Source organism: Neolamprologus brichardi, chromosome 1 (assembly GCF_056152115.1).
Source record: "Neolamprologus brichardi isolate AB-2024 chromosome 1, ASM5615211v1, whole genome shotgun sequence".
NCBI lineage: Eukaryota > Metazoa > Chordata > Actinopteri > Cichliformes > Cichlidae > Neolamprologus > Neolamprologus brichardi.
Window position 1 is genome coordinate 42,589,474 of NC_142104.1, and position 18,592 is coordinate 42,608,065.

General features: G+C 42.5%; 1 protein-coding gene across 2 annotated transcripts; it reads right to left on the minus strand.

The window, feature by feature from the left end:
- Positions 1–300: 300 nt before the first annotated feature.
- On the minus strand, positions 301–18,309 carry LOC102788308 (src substrate cortactin-like). 2 transcript variants are annotated; one of them, XM_087842601.1, is made up of 16 exons: positions 18,157–18,309; positions 15,582–15,690; positions 15,396–15,469; positions 15,167–15,296; positions 14,022–14,132; positions 13,152–13,206; positions 11,961–12,071; positions 11,312–11,422; positions 10,188–10,298; positions 8,573–8,683; positions 5,071–5,126; positions 4,928–4,997; positions 4,585–4,826; positions 3,755–3,881; positions 3,251–3,319; positions 301–2,081 (listed from the first exon to the last, which is right to left on the minus strand). In XM_087842601.1, the coding sequence occupies exons 2-16, from the start codon at positions 15,663–15,665 to the stop codon at positions 1,945–1,947; spliced, it is 1,599 nt and encodes a 532-aa protein (XP_087698727.1). In that variant the 5' UTR covers positions 15,666–15,690; positions 18,157–18,309; the 3' UTR covers positions 301–1,944. The 2 variants fall into 2 exon arrangements, with proteins under 2 accessions (XP_087698727.1, XP_087698731.1); XM_087842605.1 differs by lacking the exon at positions 8,573–8,683.
- Between the last annotated feature and the right edge of the window lie 283 nt (positions 18,310–18,592).

The window sequence follows — 18,592 nt, forward strand, 5'->3', positions numbered from 1 at the left end:
ACGACCTCTGCACACATTTAACAAAATTTGTTGTAAATGGAGTCCCATCTGGAAACTTAAGTTTTAATACAACCAACATTTTCCAAGAGTGTCACAAGATCAAAATAATATGTATGATACTGTAAACGATGTAACCCGTCCTTCACAGCAGTACTGGATGCATTTGCCCAAAATCGTCTACAGATATCATGACATCACTGCAATTTGTTAAACCCCCGATCATTTTTAAATGAAAGTGTTAATTTTTAAATGAATGTCACACTAACTAAAAGCCTGAGGGCAAAAAAACAAAACCATAAACAAGCTTATTTAGTTTATTTATTGAAACTAAAAAATAAAAAGAACAAGCAGGTAATAATGTGACTCAAGCAAACAGAGGTACAGATACAGATAATACATTTAAAAAGGTCACTTTTAATTTTAATTATAAAACCCAGAAGATGAATAAACGAAGGAACTCTCACACGCACGCACACACCTGTGGAAGCTACACTACTGCACTCCACAGACGAGCAGTTTGTCCAGCCTGCTGCCTGTTGGGAATTATTCATGTTTGGAGAACAGACTGAAGCCCTGTCCCTCAACATCAGCTGGATACATTTCCACAGGTCATCGTCGCTGCCGACAACGAGAGGTCGCACGCACCGCTGGGTCATCGCGAAGGATGTGAGTTAGGCTCCAGAGCAGTCATCACAAAGCTTCACGTGTATATCAATATGACGCACAAAAACCTCCAAGCATTCCCAGCGACAAGAAAAGAAACCCTATAAAAGTCCTGTCCACCTCCACAGACGAACACAGTGACGGAACAAAAACCCTGCTTTTATATCTACGACTTCTTTCAAGCATTATAAAGTATGAGCTCTATGTACATGATTCAAAGCATGAAGTCTATGATTCAGCACTGCAGAATAGAATTCAAATAACACTGTGTCTTTATCTGGTGATTCACCGGAGTAGCACAAATGAAGCTCTGGTGTCGTTGGCCCTGTGATTCTGAGGACAACTTAATAAAGGTAAGTTTTCTCCAACAGACACAAAAAGACTTATTCGTACTACACGAAGCTCTAAACCATCCTCAGATCTCATCAGCGTGCACAGTTACAGCTGGAAGGGAGGTTTGGACTCCTGTGCAACACCGCAAACTACAAACACTAACCAAGAAGCAAATGGGATCATTGGACTGGACAGAATATAACCATTAATATACATGATAATCCAAAGAGGAAGGGAGATTTGTTTCACTTCAAACTTCTGCTTAAATTAAGGTTGAGCTACTACACAGCGAGCACCCTGAGCTCTGTGCACATCGTTTCAGATGTTTTAAGCTCAATTTAGCCATTTCTCTGCTCTTTGGTGAGACTGAGGGTACTCTTCATGATGCAATCACTGCATTTCCTCACACCAACTCCTCCAGCTGCTTTTAAGGCTGCTTTTAAGGCTGGAAGATGTTGATGGAGGGGGAACCATCTGCAGGCCAATGATTATTCACTGACATACGGAGAAGCAACAATGCCTGATCAGCACCTTGTGAAGCTGAACATGAATAAAAATATTTAAAGCTGCAAAATTCAAGCTGGGACTGCATGAGCGGTGTTAAAAAGTGAAATCAGCTCAGTCTCCAAATAAGCTATTGGTTGCATCTTGTAGCTTTAACGCCTGCTAAATAGAGGTGCAAAGCTTTGTGCCGCGTTAAGCCGAGTATTCAGTCAGATAACCGGTTCTGCATTTTGTCTCCGATTTAAAAATAACTGAATAGACAGGAGGGAAGGAGAAGGAGCTCAGACATCTAGCATTGTGTTGGAACACTAAGATGAGGCGAAGAGAGGAAGGGAAAAGTAAAAAAGAGAAGAAAAAAAAGACCCAGGTGTGAGAAGGACAGTATCTGAAAACGTCTCCCTCCCCTTTTTTGCAAAAGCACGGGGAGACGGGTCGTCATGGTCATCACTGCCGAACCTCCACATAGTTGGCTGGGAAAAGGCCGTAAGCACCTCTGCACACGCCTCGCCACCAGCCCTCGTCGATCATCTCAATGTTGGTGATGATGTCGTCGGGGTCGAACGAAATTTCGTCGTCGCCCGCTGAAATGGGAAGACATTCATGAGGAAGGAGCTCTAAATGTCTCAAGAGCTTACGCCAACTGTTGATATGATAATAGTCAAAAACAAAAAAACTGATTCTCTTTAATTTCATCCAGGATCTAAAGTGCACTTTGATTCTTCTATAAAGGACATACACATATATACTAGGGGTGCAACGATACACAAAATTCACGGTTTGATATTTTTTCGATACAAAAAAAAAAAAAAAAAGTGCATGCCTTTTTAATTTGTCATTTATTAAAATTATAAATATATATTTTAACTCAAAAGTACAGTTTTTAAATTGAATGTTGTTGAAACAACAAAGTAATAAAAAAAAATCTGATGGAGAAATCACTCATCTTTGGAAAAGAGAGTTTATTACAGAGAAATGTCTCTTTCCAAAATAAAAGCTCTACTATACGCTTCTTCTGGGCTATATTCTCAGCAGCATATTAAACATATCAGGTCCCCATAAGGAGAATCATGTGCTAACGGCTGTCTAAATGACTCGGGTAAAGTGTGTAGCATGCGTGCTTGTTGTTTTTGTCAGCTTCCACTTGTCTTTGCACTAGGATGATGTCGGAGTAAATGTGCAGTCATATTCATTGTGTTCCCACTAGTGCTGTCAGCGTTAATCTGAAATGACGTTAACGCCACAACACGGCAAATCTACGAGCTACGAGCCCCGTGCGTAGGGCTGGACGGCCAACACGTTAACGAGCTAACTGCGCTAACACACTAGTTCCCGCCCATGTAATTGAACATTGCGTGGCACATCCAACATACTGTTTTACTTTTGTCCATGACGCGCTTACCTTCAGGGTCATACGTCACATGAAGACCAAAATAGTTCCAAAGGCCAGATCTGAATGAGGGTGGGGGAGGTTCAATTTGCCATGTTGCAACGAGCTTAGCTTCTGTCTGCTAGCTTGCGCTGCGCTCAGTGGATCTGCACTCAACAGTGCAGCCTAGGCGGATAAGTCGAGCGCAGATCCACTGAGCGCTCAACACAGACAGCATCGTCAGAAGGAAAGTTGATAAAATAAATTAAAAATGTTGTGTTGTTCGATACATATGCGTACCGAACCGAAAGCACTGTATCGAACGGTTCAATATCGATACGAGTATCGTTGCACCCTTAATATATACATAAACTCCAGTCCTACCTGCTTGATAGTCATATAGGGCCACAGCCGTCACCCCGAGGTCCTCCCCGTAGTCGTACTGCTGCGTGTCTGCAATTGAACAGTAGTTTAAATAAAAGCTTACAGAGCAATCAGGTGGGTTCTACACTACAAGGAACTCTAACCTACAGATTATAGCACCGTCATATCTTTGTTAAATGTTGTTTTTTCAACTAATTCCTTATTCACACAAATGTTTCTGTTTAATACCGTTTTAAAACAAAGTGTCATTTTCTACCTTTAGACAATAAAATAAAATAAAAAAAACAATTATATAGCAAACAGCAGTTTGTCAGATGAAATGTAAAAGAATCATGAGTGTAACAGGTTTAGTCCCTTCTTGGCTCCTGTGTCCAAAGTATAAAGCTACACGGCATTAATGCTGTCCTGTAATGCAGTGTAAGCATTCCTGTGTGAACGCCAGAGGGGAAAAGCTGCAAATAACACAATAATAATAATTAAAATTAAAAAAATAAAGAGCTTCACCTTCTGCTGCAGACTCCTTGGGCGTCTGGTACAGATCATCGTGCGGTGTGTAGTGGCTCTGTGGCTCTGCCTCATACAGCTGCCCTCCATTCTCAGCGGTGTCGTAGGCCTCCTCCTCCTCCGTGTTCTAACAGTAAACACAGCATGTTAAAGACTGCAGCACTCATGTTAGAGAGAGCGCTGATTTGGAGAGCTAGGGAACTTCTTAAACTATCTTATAATAGTATTAGTAAGGTTTACCAGACACAGTAGTGTCTGAAACGACTCCAGTCCCAACAAGTTACAGTTTCTCCTGATCAAATTAGGTTTATACGTTAAAAAACAAGACCTGAAGACAACAATGTTTTAAAGTTTGGTGTCATGTATACTACATGCATGCATCCAAGCTTTTCCTGGATAATAACAATAATAATCCACTGTTGGTCTAAAACACAGCGGTGCCACAAAGAGTGATGCAAAAGTGTTTGTGTGTTGATGGGTGATCGTGGCTCAAGAGTTGGGAGTTCGCCTTGTAATCAGAAGGTTGCCGGTTCGAGCCCCGGCTTGGACAGTCTCAGTCGTTGTGTCCTGGGTGGCTGTGGCTACAATGTAGCTGCCATCACCAGTCTGTGTGTGTGAATGGGTGGATGACTGGATGCTTTGGGGTCCTTAGGGGTAAAGCGCTATACAAATACAGGCCATTTATGTGCCGAGTTCTCTTCCTGGGAAACAGTGTTTGTATAAAAACTTTGCAATCGAAATCAAGTCCTGTAAAAACATTCTTTGCGTCTCAGTGTCACAGTGAGGCCTTTAGGCCTAAAGCTAAGCATTCAAAAATCACTAATACTCACCCCGTGGCTTCTAACTGGTTGAACCGCTGGAGTCGGGCTTGGGGTCGGACTGGGACTTGCAGCAGGGACAGGAGACGGGGCTTTGGGAGTCTCTTCAATTTGGCGGCGTGCTGCCTCCTGCTCTTGCTGCTCCTTGGCCTGACGACGCAGCCGCTCCTCCTCAGCCCTCTTTTTGTCCTCCTCCTCATTCTGCTTGGCGATGTTCTCAAAGCGGGCCTTGATGCTTCCTGTGCTGCTGGCACCTGATGAGAACGATTGGGAACGGGGAGGAAACAAAGTGACGTCGACTACCTAGTTTCCTCAAGTTGTGACTAACAGACGGCTGATGATGAACGATGCTCACCGGCCTCCACAGGTTTGGTTTTCTGGTAAGCTGGAGTCAGCTTCTCCACATCCTCGAATGTGCTCGCGCTCTGTTCAATGCCAGACGTAACATGTAAGACGAGGCCCTCTACAGAAAGGTTCACACAAACACCGAGTCCTTACCTTATCCATGCGATCATTCTGGACACCAAACTTCCCTCCAAAGCCTTTAGAATAATCTGACAACAAAGAGGAGAAAAAGTGGATGTTACTTTGTGTCTAAGGCTCAACCACAATGTGCATCACCAGAGCCTGTGCTCCAGAGGAGCTGAAACGCACTCTCTGGTCCCAGTTCAGCTGAAGCACACTGTAGGTTGACAGGGCCGACTGAAGATGTGCAAGAATGAAAGAAGCAGGAGGAAAACGAAACGGGCTGACAGGAGAATGCTGACAAGGAAACATTTGTTCATGCGGCCAACTCAGCTTAATCTCTGCAATGAAGAAGAGCTGTGTCCGTGCAACAATAGCAGGAAGCCTTCATTTTAAAGAATAATTCAAAAATATGCAGTGTGGTCATACAGAATCATGCACAAAATATATGCATAAGCAAAACAAACAGCATCACGGCAGTGCCACAAACAGCCAGGGGTGGTGAACAGGGAAGGCCGAGGCGATACGATAGCTGCTTTCAAGTTATTCACGGGAACTGGCCCCTAATTGGCCCTTTGGACATTTTGTTTGCTGCGTTTATGGTTTCACTGCCTTTTATGTGGAATTTGATGATACGATTGACAGAAGCAGTCTGCTGTTTGTCCCCCGACAGACATCCTCGTAGGGTCGTTCCTGCAGCTGGATAAAAGATCCAGGCTGCAAACAACACAGTAGGGCTGGGCCATATCATACCGTCCACGGTAATACCGGTGTAATGTTGGGCAATGATAAGAAAATGAGATATCGCAATAGAATATGGGTAAACGCTCATGCGCAGTGCCTTTGTTTTCATACGCACATGGCGGAAAAAGCATTTCGGCGACGGAGAACGAGGAGGGTGAAAGCAGATCGTTAAATGAAACGGGTGAACCAGAATTTGTTTGTAAAATGCTGCAGCTTCAGTGGTGGAACTGGTTTAGCTTTCCTCCGTCAGATACACAACAAAGCACTATTTTTGGTAGAGCATGCTAGCGGGCCGTCGTTATTACCGCATGTTTTGGAAAATATGGCACACTTAAAATCAATCCTTTGATTTTTCTGAAAGTCGACAGAGCCCCTTATAATCCCGTGTGCCTTATGTATGAACTCTGGTTGTGTTTACTGACCTCGAAACGATTTTATGTGCACGGCGCTCGAAAATCTGTCAAATGTTTCAGTACGACTTTGCTAAGCTACGAAGCCGCACCACTTGATGGATTGTCGGAGCATTACGGCTATCGTAGGCGGAGCCTCGCGGAGTGATACGTACTGTGCTTAAACATAATGTTACCGTATTGTGTGTGTATAACCTCTTTTTAAGTTGTGTGGATATTCTACATGGTTATGCTGAGGATATGTCGGCCAGTTTCCACTGGAAACGCCTTTTGGTTAAACTGTCAGCAACGCATTTGCACTGTTACATTTTTATGCAACTTTAATGCACATAAAAAACAGCTGCTTGTTTAAGTGAAAATACATTGATGTGGGTTTTTTGCACTAATAAAGTTGTGGAGTCGTAAAGTATTTTGTCTCGTGTCAATTATATCGTCAGTTATATCGTTATTGCAAATTTTCAAATGTATATCGTGATAAATATTTTTGGTCATGTCGCTCTAGCACACAGCCTACTGGGAAACTACCGTCTGTATTCATAAGGCTGAATTATTAATGTGTCACACTGGGTTATAGATATACTTACTGCATAAATTGAATTTATAAATGCCAAAAATAAGCGCACTACATTTTCTGTATAAACCAGCATCTATGACAGCGTATCGTCCATGTAGTGCCTGACATCACTTCATCCAAAGTGAAGGCAGTTTGCAGCTGGTAGCAGAAGCTCAAACACAAACGGTCATTCAAGTGCTTTCCTGTTATATAAAAAAATAATAATAATAAAATAATAGGCTGGGGGGCACCTGAGCAGTGCAGACTTGATGGAAAGGATTCATATTGTGAAAACTCTTTGGCCGTCTAATGGAGAGCATCCAGGCAGGCGACCAGCCGCACCACTAGGACCTGAGGCCTGTACTACAAAGTTCAACATACTCAGTATATGCATATATTATCAGGCTACATCCACCCCAACATCAGCGATGAGGCTTAGCCGCCACATGGAGGCGGTTATCAACTTGAGTCAAGCAGTTTGAGACTCACTGTTTTCTAATGCCTCACTACAAAGAGCATTCACACACAAAAGGTCTGAAGACTGGAGGATTGATATGAATTTACAGTTGTGTTTTCTGCTCAACTCACAGGCTTTGTTGTTAAATTGTTGGTATGCTTTCTAATGCAAGACTAGTTGGTGCTAAGACAAAAAAAAACAACTTTATTAGGTACACCTGTTCATATCGAATCAGCCAATCACACACTAAATGCTTTAAGGCATGTAGACAAGCTAAAGTCCTAACAGAGCATCGCAATGGGGAAGACTATTTACATGACTTGTAAATAACGTGGTTCAAATGTGCCCGTCTGGCACCGGCATGGGTTTTTGGTGCTCAAATATTTCAGAAACTGCTCATTAGGGCTGGGCCATATCATACCGTTCACAGTAATACCGGTATAATGTTGGACAACGATAAGAAAATGAGATTGCGATAGAATATGGGTGAAACGCGCATGCGCAGTGCCTTTGTTTTCATACGCACATGGCGTAAAGTATTTTGTCTAGTGTCAATTATATCGTCAGTTACATCGTTATCGCAAATTTTCAAATGTATATCATGATAAATATTTTTGGTCTTTTGCTCTACTGCTCATCTCCTGGGATTTCCCTGTACATCCATCAAGAGTTTAGAGATGTGGTCCAAAAACAAAATGGAAAAAAAAAAAAAAGTCCACTGAGCAGCAGTTCTGAGCAGAAATACTTTGAGGCCAGAGGAATGCATCATGGCGTGTATCAACAGTTCAGACTCCAATGGAGCAACTATTATCAGGAGATTCACGTAAAGGGCAGCTGGCAAATCTGACAATCAAGGCGATTCTGAAGCGCTTTATAAGAACCATTTACAAGAGGCCCCAACTGATTCTGGCAAGATGTATCTAATAAACCAGCTGGTGACCGGTAGACTCACTCTAAGTGATTGTTAAAGGCGCCACTTTGGGATCACTATATCAAGGAGATCAGATAAAACTGAAAGTAAATCACTTTGCAGTACAGGCCTCTGGGGCTGGCGTGCCCGTTCACGGCTGTCTTGAACAGTAACACTGCATCTTCTCACTCACCTGCACTACTGCCTACATTTGTTTGTTATAAAAGTCTGAATGATTCCTCTGCCCCTCCATGGCCTTACATTAGGATTGATGACAGTAAACTAAAAGTCTCAGTCAGTGCTGCACAGGTGGGCGTGTCACTGTGGGAGTGGGAGGGGCTTCTGTCAGAGCCGGCCAAAGAAGCTAAGAGGGAGGACTTTTCACAGGAAGGCAAGGATCAGGAGGAGCTTTGTAAAAGGGAGGGTGGGGTTGGGTGACGTGCTCAGGAAAGTATCTGTGCCTTTTTGGGACTCGTGCTTGGCCAGGTTCTCCTTGTGCTCATAGCCCAGGGCACACTGGTCCTGCTTCTCCACCTCTACCCCATACTTCCCTCCAAACCCACGCTTATAGTCTGCAACACAATACATACACATATACGGACAGACAAACATCACACACATATTACAAAATACATGTAAAAGACACACATATAGCGACAACGATGCACCCACCAGGCTGCGTGCTCACAGAACGACAAAGAAAAGGCCTTCGTGTTCTTGCCCGTTCACTCAGCACTCATAATGTTCGGATTCACTGCGAATGGTTTTACTATGAAGAGGCTTTTCCTCTTCAGCTGGTCTGCTCCCTCGTTACCTTCGGCTTCAGTAATGTCTCCTCTGCACATTAATATTTCCTCAATTTTAGGAGAAAGGAATATTTGTGAACTGAAATGACTGAGTAACATGACGTCTGCAACCAAAAGCTGCAGAAATGGTAAAAGCACCTCGACAAATTTGTAGCCAGAGATTATTAAGGATATGAAAACTATAGTTTAAGATAGGAACCATGTATGATGATCCATCCAAGTAACAGATGGGAAGAGGAAGAGAATAAGCGAGAAGAAGTGGAAGGAGATGATGGAAGGAGGAAGATGTTGATTCAATTCAATTTTATTTATATAGCGCCAAATCACAACAAAAGTCGCCTCAAGGCGCTTCATAGATACAGAGAAAAACCCAACAATCATATGACCCCCTATGAGCAGCACTTTGGCGACAGTGGGAAGGAAAAACTCCCTTTTAACAGGAAGAAACCTCCAGCAGAACCAGGCTCAGGGAGGGGCGGGGCCATCTGCTGCGATTGGTTGGGGTGAGAGAAGGATGTTGAGAAGGACAAAGGAAGGTGGAAGAAGAAAGGATAAAAATGAAGGAGGAAAGGAACAAAGAGTAGGAGGAAGAGAAGGAAAGAAGTAGTTAAGAAGAGAAAGGAGTAAAGGAGAATAAGGCACAAGGAGAAGGACGGAAGAGAAGAAAGGGAGCAGACAAAGAAAAGATGAGGAAGAGAAGAAAGAATCGAATGAAGGTTAGGGTGAGGAGGTAAAGGAGGAATAGGCCCCACAAAAACAACACAGCATGTGATTGATTGGAATCCTATCAAAGAAATGAAAGTATGAGAGCATGTTTGAACTGCTCTCATTCATGTGCTGCATGAAAATCTGATTGACAGGCCGACTTCTCTGACCATCTAAAAGTGGCTTAGCATAGAACTCACTGTGTGAACGCCTTTTAGTTTAGATTCATGTACATGTTTGTAATGTCCTGAACACAGCATCAGCTTAACACCCGACATGCAAATATAAATCTGAGCTGTGGGTTTCGTTTCCGCTTTCTGAGCCATTTTTGCATGCTAGTTGAGGAAGTTGGCAACTTTTTAAACACCGCACTGGAGCCACAACAAAACCACATCTGAGATCGAGTACACGGCCGAGGAGGAAGTTTGGTTTCACGGTTGATTTGTGCCAAACTCAAACTTGTAACAAACGTTTTTTTTAACAAACCCTTAATTATTTCATATGGGCAGTGCATCCGTGTGAGTGTCACGCTCAACAAACACAGAAACCCACTCGGCACCAGTACCTTTCTGGGACTCGTGGAGCTGCAGTTTCTCCTGGTGGTCCCATCCCAGAGCCGATTTGTCCTGTCTGTCAGTCTGCACACCGAATTTGCCCCCAAAGCCCTTCACGTAGTCTGCAGGGAAACATGACACAATGTTTAATGACAATAATCTTGTAATGCTACTTTAAAAACAACAACACTGCACCATTTACAAGCTACAGCAGAGAAAGTGCTTTAGTCATTTCTATCAATGTGACACTAGTTGTTTGACAAACTTTATATTTAAACATTATTTAACGTTTACTCATTCAAGCCTAACAGCTGAGGCAGCTGCATGTTGCACATCATTCGTTCCAAACAGGAATTCCAGTGAGCGGTGTTAAACTCTGTCTGCTGCCCACCTATTCCAACAATGGCTCTTTAAAATGCCCGACTGATTTATTCCCAAACGTAGGTTACAAACACAGTCGGGGCATTGTGGAGGTCGTTTATGCATTCGATACGAGTCTTATCTGCTGTCGGCCAATGAGGCGTGACGAGCAAGCAGCTACACACAGCTGCTGTGCTGAAGCTGCAAAATTACAGACAAGTCAGGACAGACATGAGGGTGTGACCTGCTGAGACCCTCTGGACACAAAGCTGCTAATAACACATCAGCAGCGCGAGTTTAGCAGCACGAGCTGAAAGCAAACAAAAGCTGTTTACTCTGTCGCTCGTCCTTTCACGGTGAAAAGGAATCAAAGCAGTGAAAACAAGGTCACTGCACACAACAACAACAATCAGTATTTGTGATTCTTTTATAATAACAAAACTCATATTATTAACCCTTCAAACTTGTCACAAATGATATAATAAATAATTAAAATCAGTGACAGTAACTCCCCTGTGTGAAGAATCAGCTCTGCATGATGTCACCATCTGTGCGTCACCGTTCTGACCCCAAAATTCAAATTAATGACTTTTTTTTTCAGCCAAAATTACAGAACAAGTTTGAGGCCTGTGTGACTGTTGGGTTAAACGTTTGTTTGTGACCAACACCACTTGTGACAATAAAATAATCTGCCATCACAGTTTGTTTGCACGCGCTTCAGCCGTGATCAAAATAAGAGCGTAACATGTTCACAGCGAGTGCCGACTGCTGTTACCTTTCTGGGATTCGTGCCTCTCCGTTTTGCCTTGATACTCGAAGCCCACGGCACTCTTGTCCACCTTGTCCATCTCAACGCCAAACTTGCCTCCAAAGCCCTTGGCATAATCTGCCAACGGTCCAGGGGAGAGGAGAAAACAACGTTCAGACAGAAAAACTAATTTTGCTTATGCATCAAGTACATTTAGTTTACTCGACGTATGATGTTGTCTTCTGTGTCAAGTGGAAATGTGCTTATTGAGAATGTAGACAAAAAACAAAAACGCCTACAGATGCTGACTACCTGATGGATGTTAAGGTGTTAAACAAAAACAGCAGTCCAAATTGAAACAGCCTCCCCCAAAAAATAAAAAATAAACTGGAGCCATGGAATGAAAACATAGTACGTACAAAACACCACGTAAGATAACTTATAGTCTTTAATTAGAATGCATTTTGATCCTGGGCAAACATGCAGCTCAAAGCAGTTAAGTTATTGTTGTGCAATCTCAAATAAGCAGGAATGAAGGAATGAAGAAATGCAAAAAAAACATGATCTGCCAGGACCTGCAGGCTGCTGCGCAATCACAGCTCTAGTGTCTGTCTGTACTTTTGCTATCTTTCTGCAGATTAATGAGAACGCCATATGGCAGGAAGCCTCGACAAACCTTTCTGGGACTCGTGTTTCTCGGTTTTGCCTTGGTAATCGAAGCCCACGGCACTCTGGTCGACTCGATCAGCCTGCACTCCGTATCGCCCCCCAAACCCTGTGGCGTAGTCTGCATAGCAGAGCAAGGAGGGAAGGGGTGAGGTTCAGAGATCAGGGTGAAGCAGCATGGGAGCAGTGATCGTGGAGCAGCCCAATACCAAATTCCCTGTTGACACTTCCGGGTCCTAGCCTCTGATCATTCCATTCAAAAAATAAAAACTTTTCCAAATTAAGTTTTTTAAAGTTTCCACTTGATCTCTGCAGAATCAGCTGAGATATTGACTTTAACAATAACTTCAGTCTATTTAATGAAACAGTCATATTACAGACTTCGGGTACATGGGAAGGTGGGCTGAAATTTGGCACCTTTGAATTTGAATATAAAAAAATAAAATATTAGAAACAAAAACAAGATTTTGGCTTTAGAGAGAGAGTTGGTGTAGAATTGATTTAGTTGCTTTTTAAAAAATAAATACATTTAAGCAGAGCTTGAATATGCTCTGCTCATTAGTGCTGAACCCTTCACGTAGATCGCTCCTGCATTGAATGCCTTCATTGAATCTACTCAAGTTATTTTGCAAAAATCAGACCAATTGTGACGAGCTCAGGTGGCTAAACACTGACATTTCATGGGATGACTCAAAAGCTAAGACAGAATCACAACAGTAACGACAAACTAAAGATTATCACACAATCATATCATGCTTTTTTAATTACTCATTGAGGGCCACGTACATCTTATGTACACCTACTGTAGCAACAAGGGACAGCAATAAGGAAGCATTGGGATTGGGCAGATATTCAGGACTGTGGTTCAAAGCACTGTTGAGGGAATGAGAGCAACACAAAGGTCGACAGCCTGGGTAAGCAGCCTCAGCACTGAGAGCCACGAAGCCTTCCTGAGTACCAGGATCACTGCAGCCTGTAACTGTAGTTTGTTTCGACTCTATCCAGCACACTGGGTCTAACAAAAACACCATCATTATGTCTCAAACTCCAGCTTTAACCTGATTTTTTCTTTTTTATCCATCTAATCTATTATTAATGTGTCCACTGAGTAAAGCCTTAGTTCCATGTCCAGGACACTTTTGCATATCTAAAGAAGTCAAAACCAGCAGTTTTGCAAAGACATAACAAATGAGGACATCACCTTTCTGTGACGCGTGCTTCTCCGTCTTTCCAGCATACTCAAACCCAACAGCTGACTGGAAGAAGCAAAGCAGTTATTCTACTGATTAGATGCATTTAAATCAAATCACTTTTATTGTCACATCACATGTGCAGGTACGCTGGTACAGCACATGTGAGTGAAATTCTTGTGTGCGAGCTTCACAAGCAACAGAGGTGTGCAAAAAATACAATAACATAAGAACAAGCAAAGAAATCTGAGAATTATATGAATAAATATATGTACAATATAAGAGTGTATGCATATTACTGAATGTGCATACTAAATATGTATGTCTACGTGTGTATATATATACATATTTTACAAATTAAATAGAGTAAAAATATATAAATAATACAAAATATACAGAGGTTGGTAGTTGGATATTGTGCAAAACAAGTGGCATTTATATACAGTATGGAGTGCATAATGTTGAAGTTCCAGGTTTGCATTCGCAGCGTGCAATGTTGTCGAAGTTGTGTAAATGACGTGCAAATAAGGCTGCCATGGCTGATTAAACTCAAATCTTCGTTTTTGTCATTTGTAGAGAAGGTTTTGTGACACAGCATACTTCCTTCTGAAACTTTAGGTCTGTAGTTCTACTTCCTGCCAAATGTGCATGAACACTGCTGTGCAGTAGAGCAATCACTCTTGATGTAGAGGAGATACGTTCTTTAGCAAACTTAAAAACAAAACATGACACATACAATACAATGCATCATTTCATTTTTGTAAAAAGAAGGTGTTGGGGGGGCGGGGGGGCTTCATTTTACACAGCAGGAACATTACTAATAAAAAGTGTCTAAGAAAGTGTTGTGCTACTGTTCGAATGAGGTCAGCAACAGGAAATACCTGGTCAACGCGGTCAGCCTGCACGCCAAACTTCCCTCCAAAGCCCTTAGAGGTGTCAACCTGGGAGCAGTGCTTGGACAGTTTGCTCTGGTAGTCGTGTCCAACAGCAGACTGTCAAGGCACAAAGACGCAAACATAAACGCATGTAGATATTTAAAATGCTGCATAAATCAGAAGACTGACAACGCTAAAGAAAGATGGCAGAAAACATGAAAATAGAAGGAAAACTAGACACAGCCAGCAGGAGGTGTATCGACTGTGGAACACTAACTACTGACTTAGCGCACACACGCACGCAGACACACACCTGCAAAAGCACGTAGCAAGCTGGCTGGTTTCAGCTACATGAAAAACCACAACGACAGGAACTACTAGTTTCAACCCTCCAAACAAAGAAACAAAATAAAACATTTAACGCTGTAGTACAGCTGTGCACACACACACACACACACACACACACACACACACACACACACACACACACACACACACACACACACACACACACACACACACACACACACACACACACACACACACACACACACACACACACACACACACACACACAATGTGTTACACTTATTTTAACAAATCAGTCAGACTACTGGAAATTGTTTCCATATTTTCATTGACTGTAACTACACGTGGTTTTCATCTTTTCATCAAATTCTACAGTTTTGTCAAGTTGGAGTTGTAAAGTGAAAAAGCTCTGCAGCCTCAGACTACAGCACACTCCCTCACCAGACGTGCTTATATTAGAATTGGTCTGTGGCGAGCATCAACCCGTAAACCCTTAACAACAATAATAATAATCTTTGAATGTCATGTGAATGCAGACAGACCTGTTATGCAACAGTTAAGGTCCCTGCAGTAGAATTTGCCATCTTTGTTTTCCATTTATGCACAATTTTAAGGAAGACCTATTAGAGTTTGCAGTTGGGGGGGACGCTGATCCCTACTCTTTACAATGAAAAGCAATTTCAAATGTCTTCAATGATTCACAGACAGATGAGTTCCTACAATACAAACTGTAAAGGATAGTTCATCTAATTCTTACCCATCTATAAGAAGAAAAACAAAACAACAACAAACAGAATTTGTGTGTCTTTGATCGACTGCACAGGTCTTACTGCCTCCCTCACCTTGTCCATTCGATCTTGCTGCACTCCAAATTTTCCTCCATAGCCATGCGAGGCTTTGGGCATGTTCTCCAACTCCTTCTGCTTCAGCTTGGTATGCTCCGTAGAAACAGTCTCACGCAGACGGTGTATACTACACCAAAGACCAACACGGTTAGGACACAATTTGTAGATTTCCCACAGTGCATTTATTCCCAAAAGAAGGGAAAAAAACTAAAACTCGTATCCTTACTCTATGTGCTCCTGATGGCCTGAGCCAGCCACCGTCTTGGCTCCCCAGCGCTGCTCCTTCTCAGACACATCATTCTAGTTTTTTAAAAACAGAGTAATAATGTCAAAGCCAAGAACAGTAGTGAGAAAAATACGATTTTATTTAAGTGAACCGAGAGGAACTAGAAACAGGAGAAAATACAGGTACCTCAAAGTCGGGGTCAGTCTCCCAGTCGTCGCCTCCATCGTCTACAGACACATTGACTGACTGTCCAGCTGCTGCCTTCCACATGTTTGTGAACCGTATGCCACACACACTGAAATAAATTAGAGACAAATATTTTACACAAGTTGAAGAGGTAGAGGCGTCTGAGGACAGGCTCAAATTTGAAGCGACCTGATGGCTAAAGTTGAGGAAACAACGAAACTTAAAAATATACAGATCAACATTTCAGTCGCATCTGAGCCCACTGACATTCTGAGGCACAACTAGAGTATTATTTCAGTATTACTATTTTATTATTGTTTCCCCCACTTTTCTTCCAGAGAACATTAGTTCTATTAAGGAGCGTAAAACCATACACCACCTTATTATCAGATATCAGTCTGCAGGGCATCACTGATGCACATTTATCTCTGCATGCTCTGCAGAAATTGTTCAGAGTAAATTTATAACTTGTAAGTATTTTCTAACACCTTTCTGCAGTAAAAAGTTTGGGATTTAAGCTTTTTTACTTTTACATCGAAAATACGCTAACGTCGAAAGAGCTTGATGTGGCGAATCCAGAAATCTGGATCCTCACATGAGCTTAAGTTGGACTTGTGAATAAATGTTAGTAATAAATTAGGACTGTGGGCTTTACCATACATGTTGTCATTTTACTTGACAATTACTTTTCATCTGATTCAATCAAATTATTTTAGCACTTAGCTGTAAATTCAGGTAAATGCCCTTTCCATAATTCCATAAGGAGGTTTAATTTAAGTTGGTGGATGTGCCAAATTTTCTTGTCGGAGTAACTGAAACAAACCATCAAGCAACAACTGAAAAGCAGTAAAACAAACAAAATTCTTATAAACTTGCTTTTCTTTGGAACTTGAACAGTATGTTTGCTCTGCAATTCAATTTTTCTGTGTTTACCCAAAAAGAGATAACAGTGGAATTTATGTGTTGCTTTTATCCATCCATTCGCTTCCGCTTATCCTTTTCAGGGTCGCTGGAGCCTATCCCAGCTGTCATAGGGCGAGAGGTGGGGTACACCCTGGACAGGTCGCCAGTCTGTCGCAGGGCCAACACACAGGGACAGACAACCATTTGCACTCACATTCATTCACACATTCACATATTGTGACAATTTGGATTATCCAATTAACCTATCCCCACAAGCTGCATGTCTTTGGACGGTGGGAGGAAGCCGGAGTACCCGGAGGGAACATGCAAACTCCACACAGAAAGACCCCGGCCTGATGTTGGAATTGAACTCAGGACCTTCTTGCTGTGAGGCAACAGTGCTAACCACCGTGCTGCCCTGTTTTTATCCAATGATGAAAAAAAAAGAAAAAAAAAAAAAAAAAAAAAAAAAAAAAAAAGGAGACAGGAAGACAATACAAAAAAATTATTTGTATTTAAATCAATCTAAAGAAAAGCCCAAGTATGCAATTAATGCTGTTTTTTGGAGGTTTTGTGTAAGTTCTGAGTTAATAAATGATTAAATCGACTCATCAACTAGTCTGACAAAAGCTGCATTGATTACTTATAACTACCTAAAAGTAGCTGCACATAAGATCCATTTTAAGATTAAATGCATTTCTCTATTTCAGCATTGACTGAATACAAATTAATGACCGCTGGTACAACGAAGCAAGACAGCCGACTACACCAAGTCTTCTACGCTTGTATAAAGTGGACGATTAACAATCTGTAAATTCGCTTATGACATGCGGCCTGTGATCGCGCATCTGTTGGGAACAAACGCTTTCTGTGCCAGTCCCCACTCCTGACTCAGCACCATGTGGGCAATCAGCATCTGTGTTCAATCAGAGGCTGCGGGAGACGTGGCTCCATTCATCTCAGTACAGAGAACAGAGGGAAGGCATCGGGACCAGGAAACTGTAACCTGGCAAGTCCCTACACCGAAAGTGTGTGATTTGTGTCCCACAACACAACCACACCCATCTGCTGCTCACATCGAGCTGCTACTCTCCTTGACCAGGCCTGAGACACGAAAGTCCACTTAGGTGTGACTGTGGTGCAAATAAAATGCAGATAACAGGGAGCAGTTGGCACAGTTGACGATTCCAGTCCACATAGGAAATTTCCCTGAAGCTCTCTGCGACATTGACCTTAATGGTTTTCCTTGCCTCAGTAAAGTAGGCCAGACTTCATTTGTCAGGACTCAAACATGAACCCGTTTTTGCCATAAAAACGGGTAATGAAATTATGTGGCGTGTTTCTGCTGATGGTCTCAACGGGAACACTGACACAACTGTCAGTGATTCGGGCTTTAATTACGGTTTGAACCGGGACACAGGCTAGGGAATAAGATGTACACCTCATCAATGCTTACTGACACAAGACAAATCAAAGTTAGATGTCCAAGAGCGGTAAGAAAACTATAAATTACTTAAATAACTGGGAATTGTGTCAGTCTAGCTGTGGTATTTCCTGTTCCAGTTTCCAGCTAGCTGGCTGGCTAAAGCTAACATGCCTTCTGGAATGATGAAGCGCTTCGGCTCGCGCGGACACGTTAACGTGCTCCACTGAAATAATAGTTCATGCTCACCGTTTGCTACAAAGCTAGCTCCAAACAACTGAGTGTTAAAACCCCTCCGGTAGGATATGGTCCTGTCGCAGCTGTAGCTTCGACGGAGAAGCGTTTGTGGATCAGCTCGCGCTCCCTCTTATCTATCCGCGCGACTCTTCCGGCTCTCCCAGTATCCCGTCCTGTTCGCCACGGCGTCGACGTCACAAGAGGGCGTTGCGCGACCTGTTCGTGGTTTTCTAAATGGAATTTAGTGGAACAACAGATTTCTTCTAATGCTGCAGCTTACTAACGCCGCAGGGAACTGGTGTTTTCATTTTGTTAACATGGGAATGTGTCCAATAAAATCAGTGCTAGGATACGAAATTACGAAGAGCCTGCCTGGATTATAGACCCAGACTCTGAGGCTCACGCACTCACATTTATACAGCACTTTAGACTTAAAGTCACATTTTAA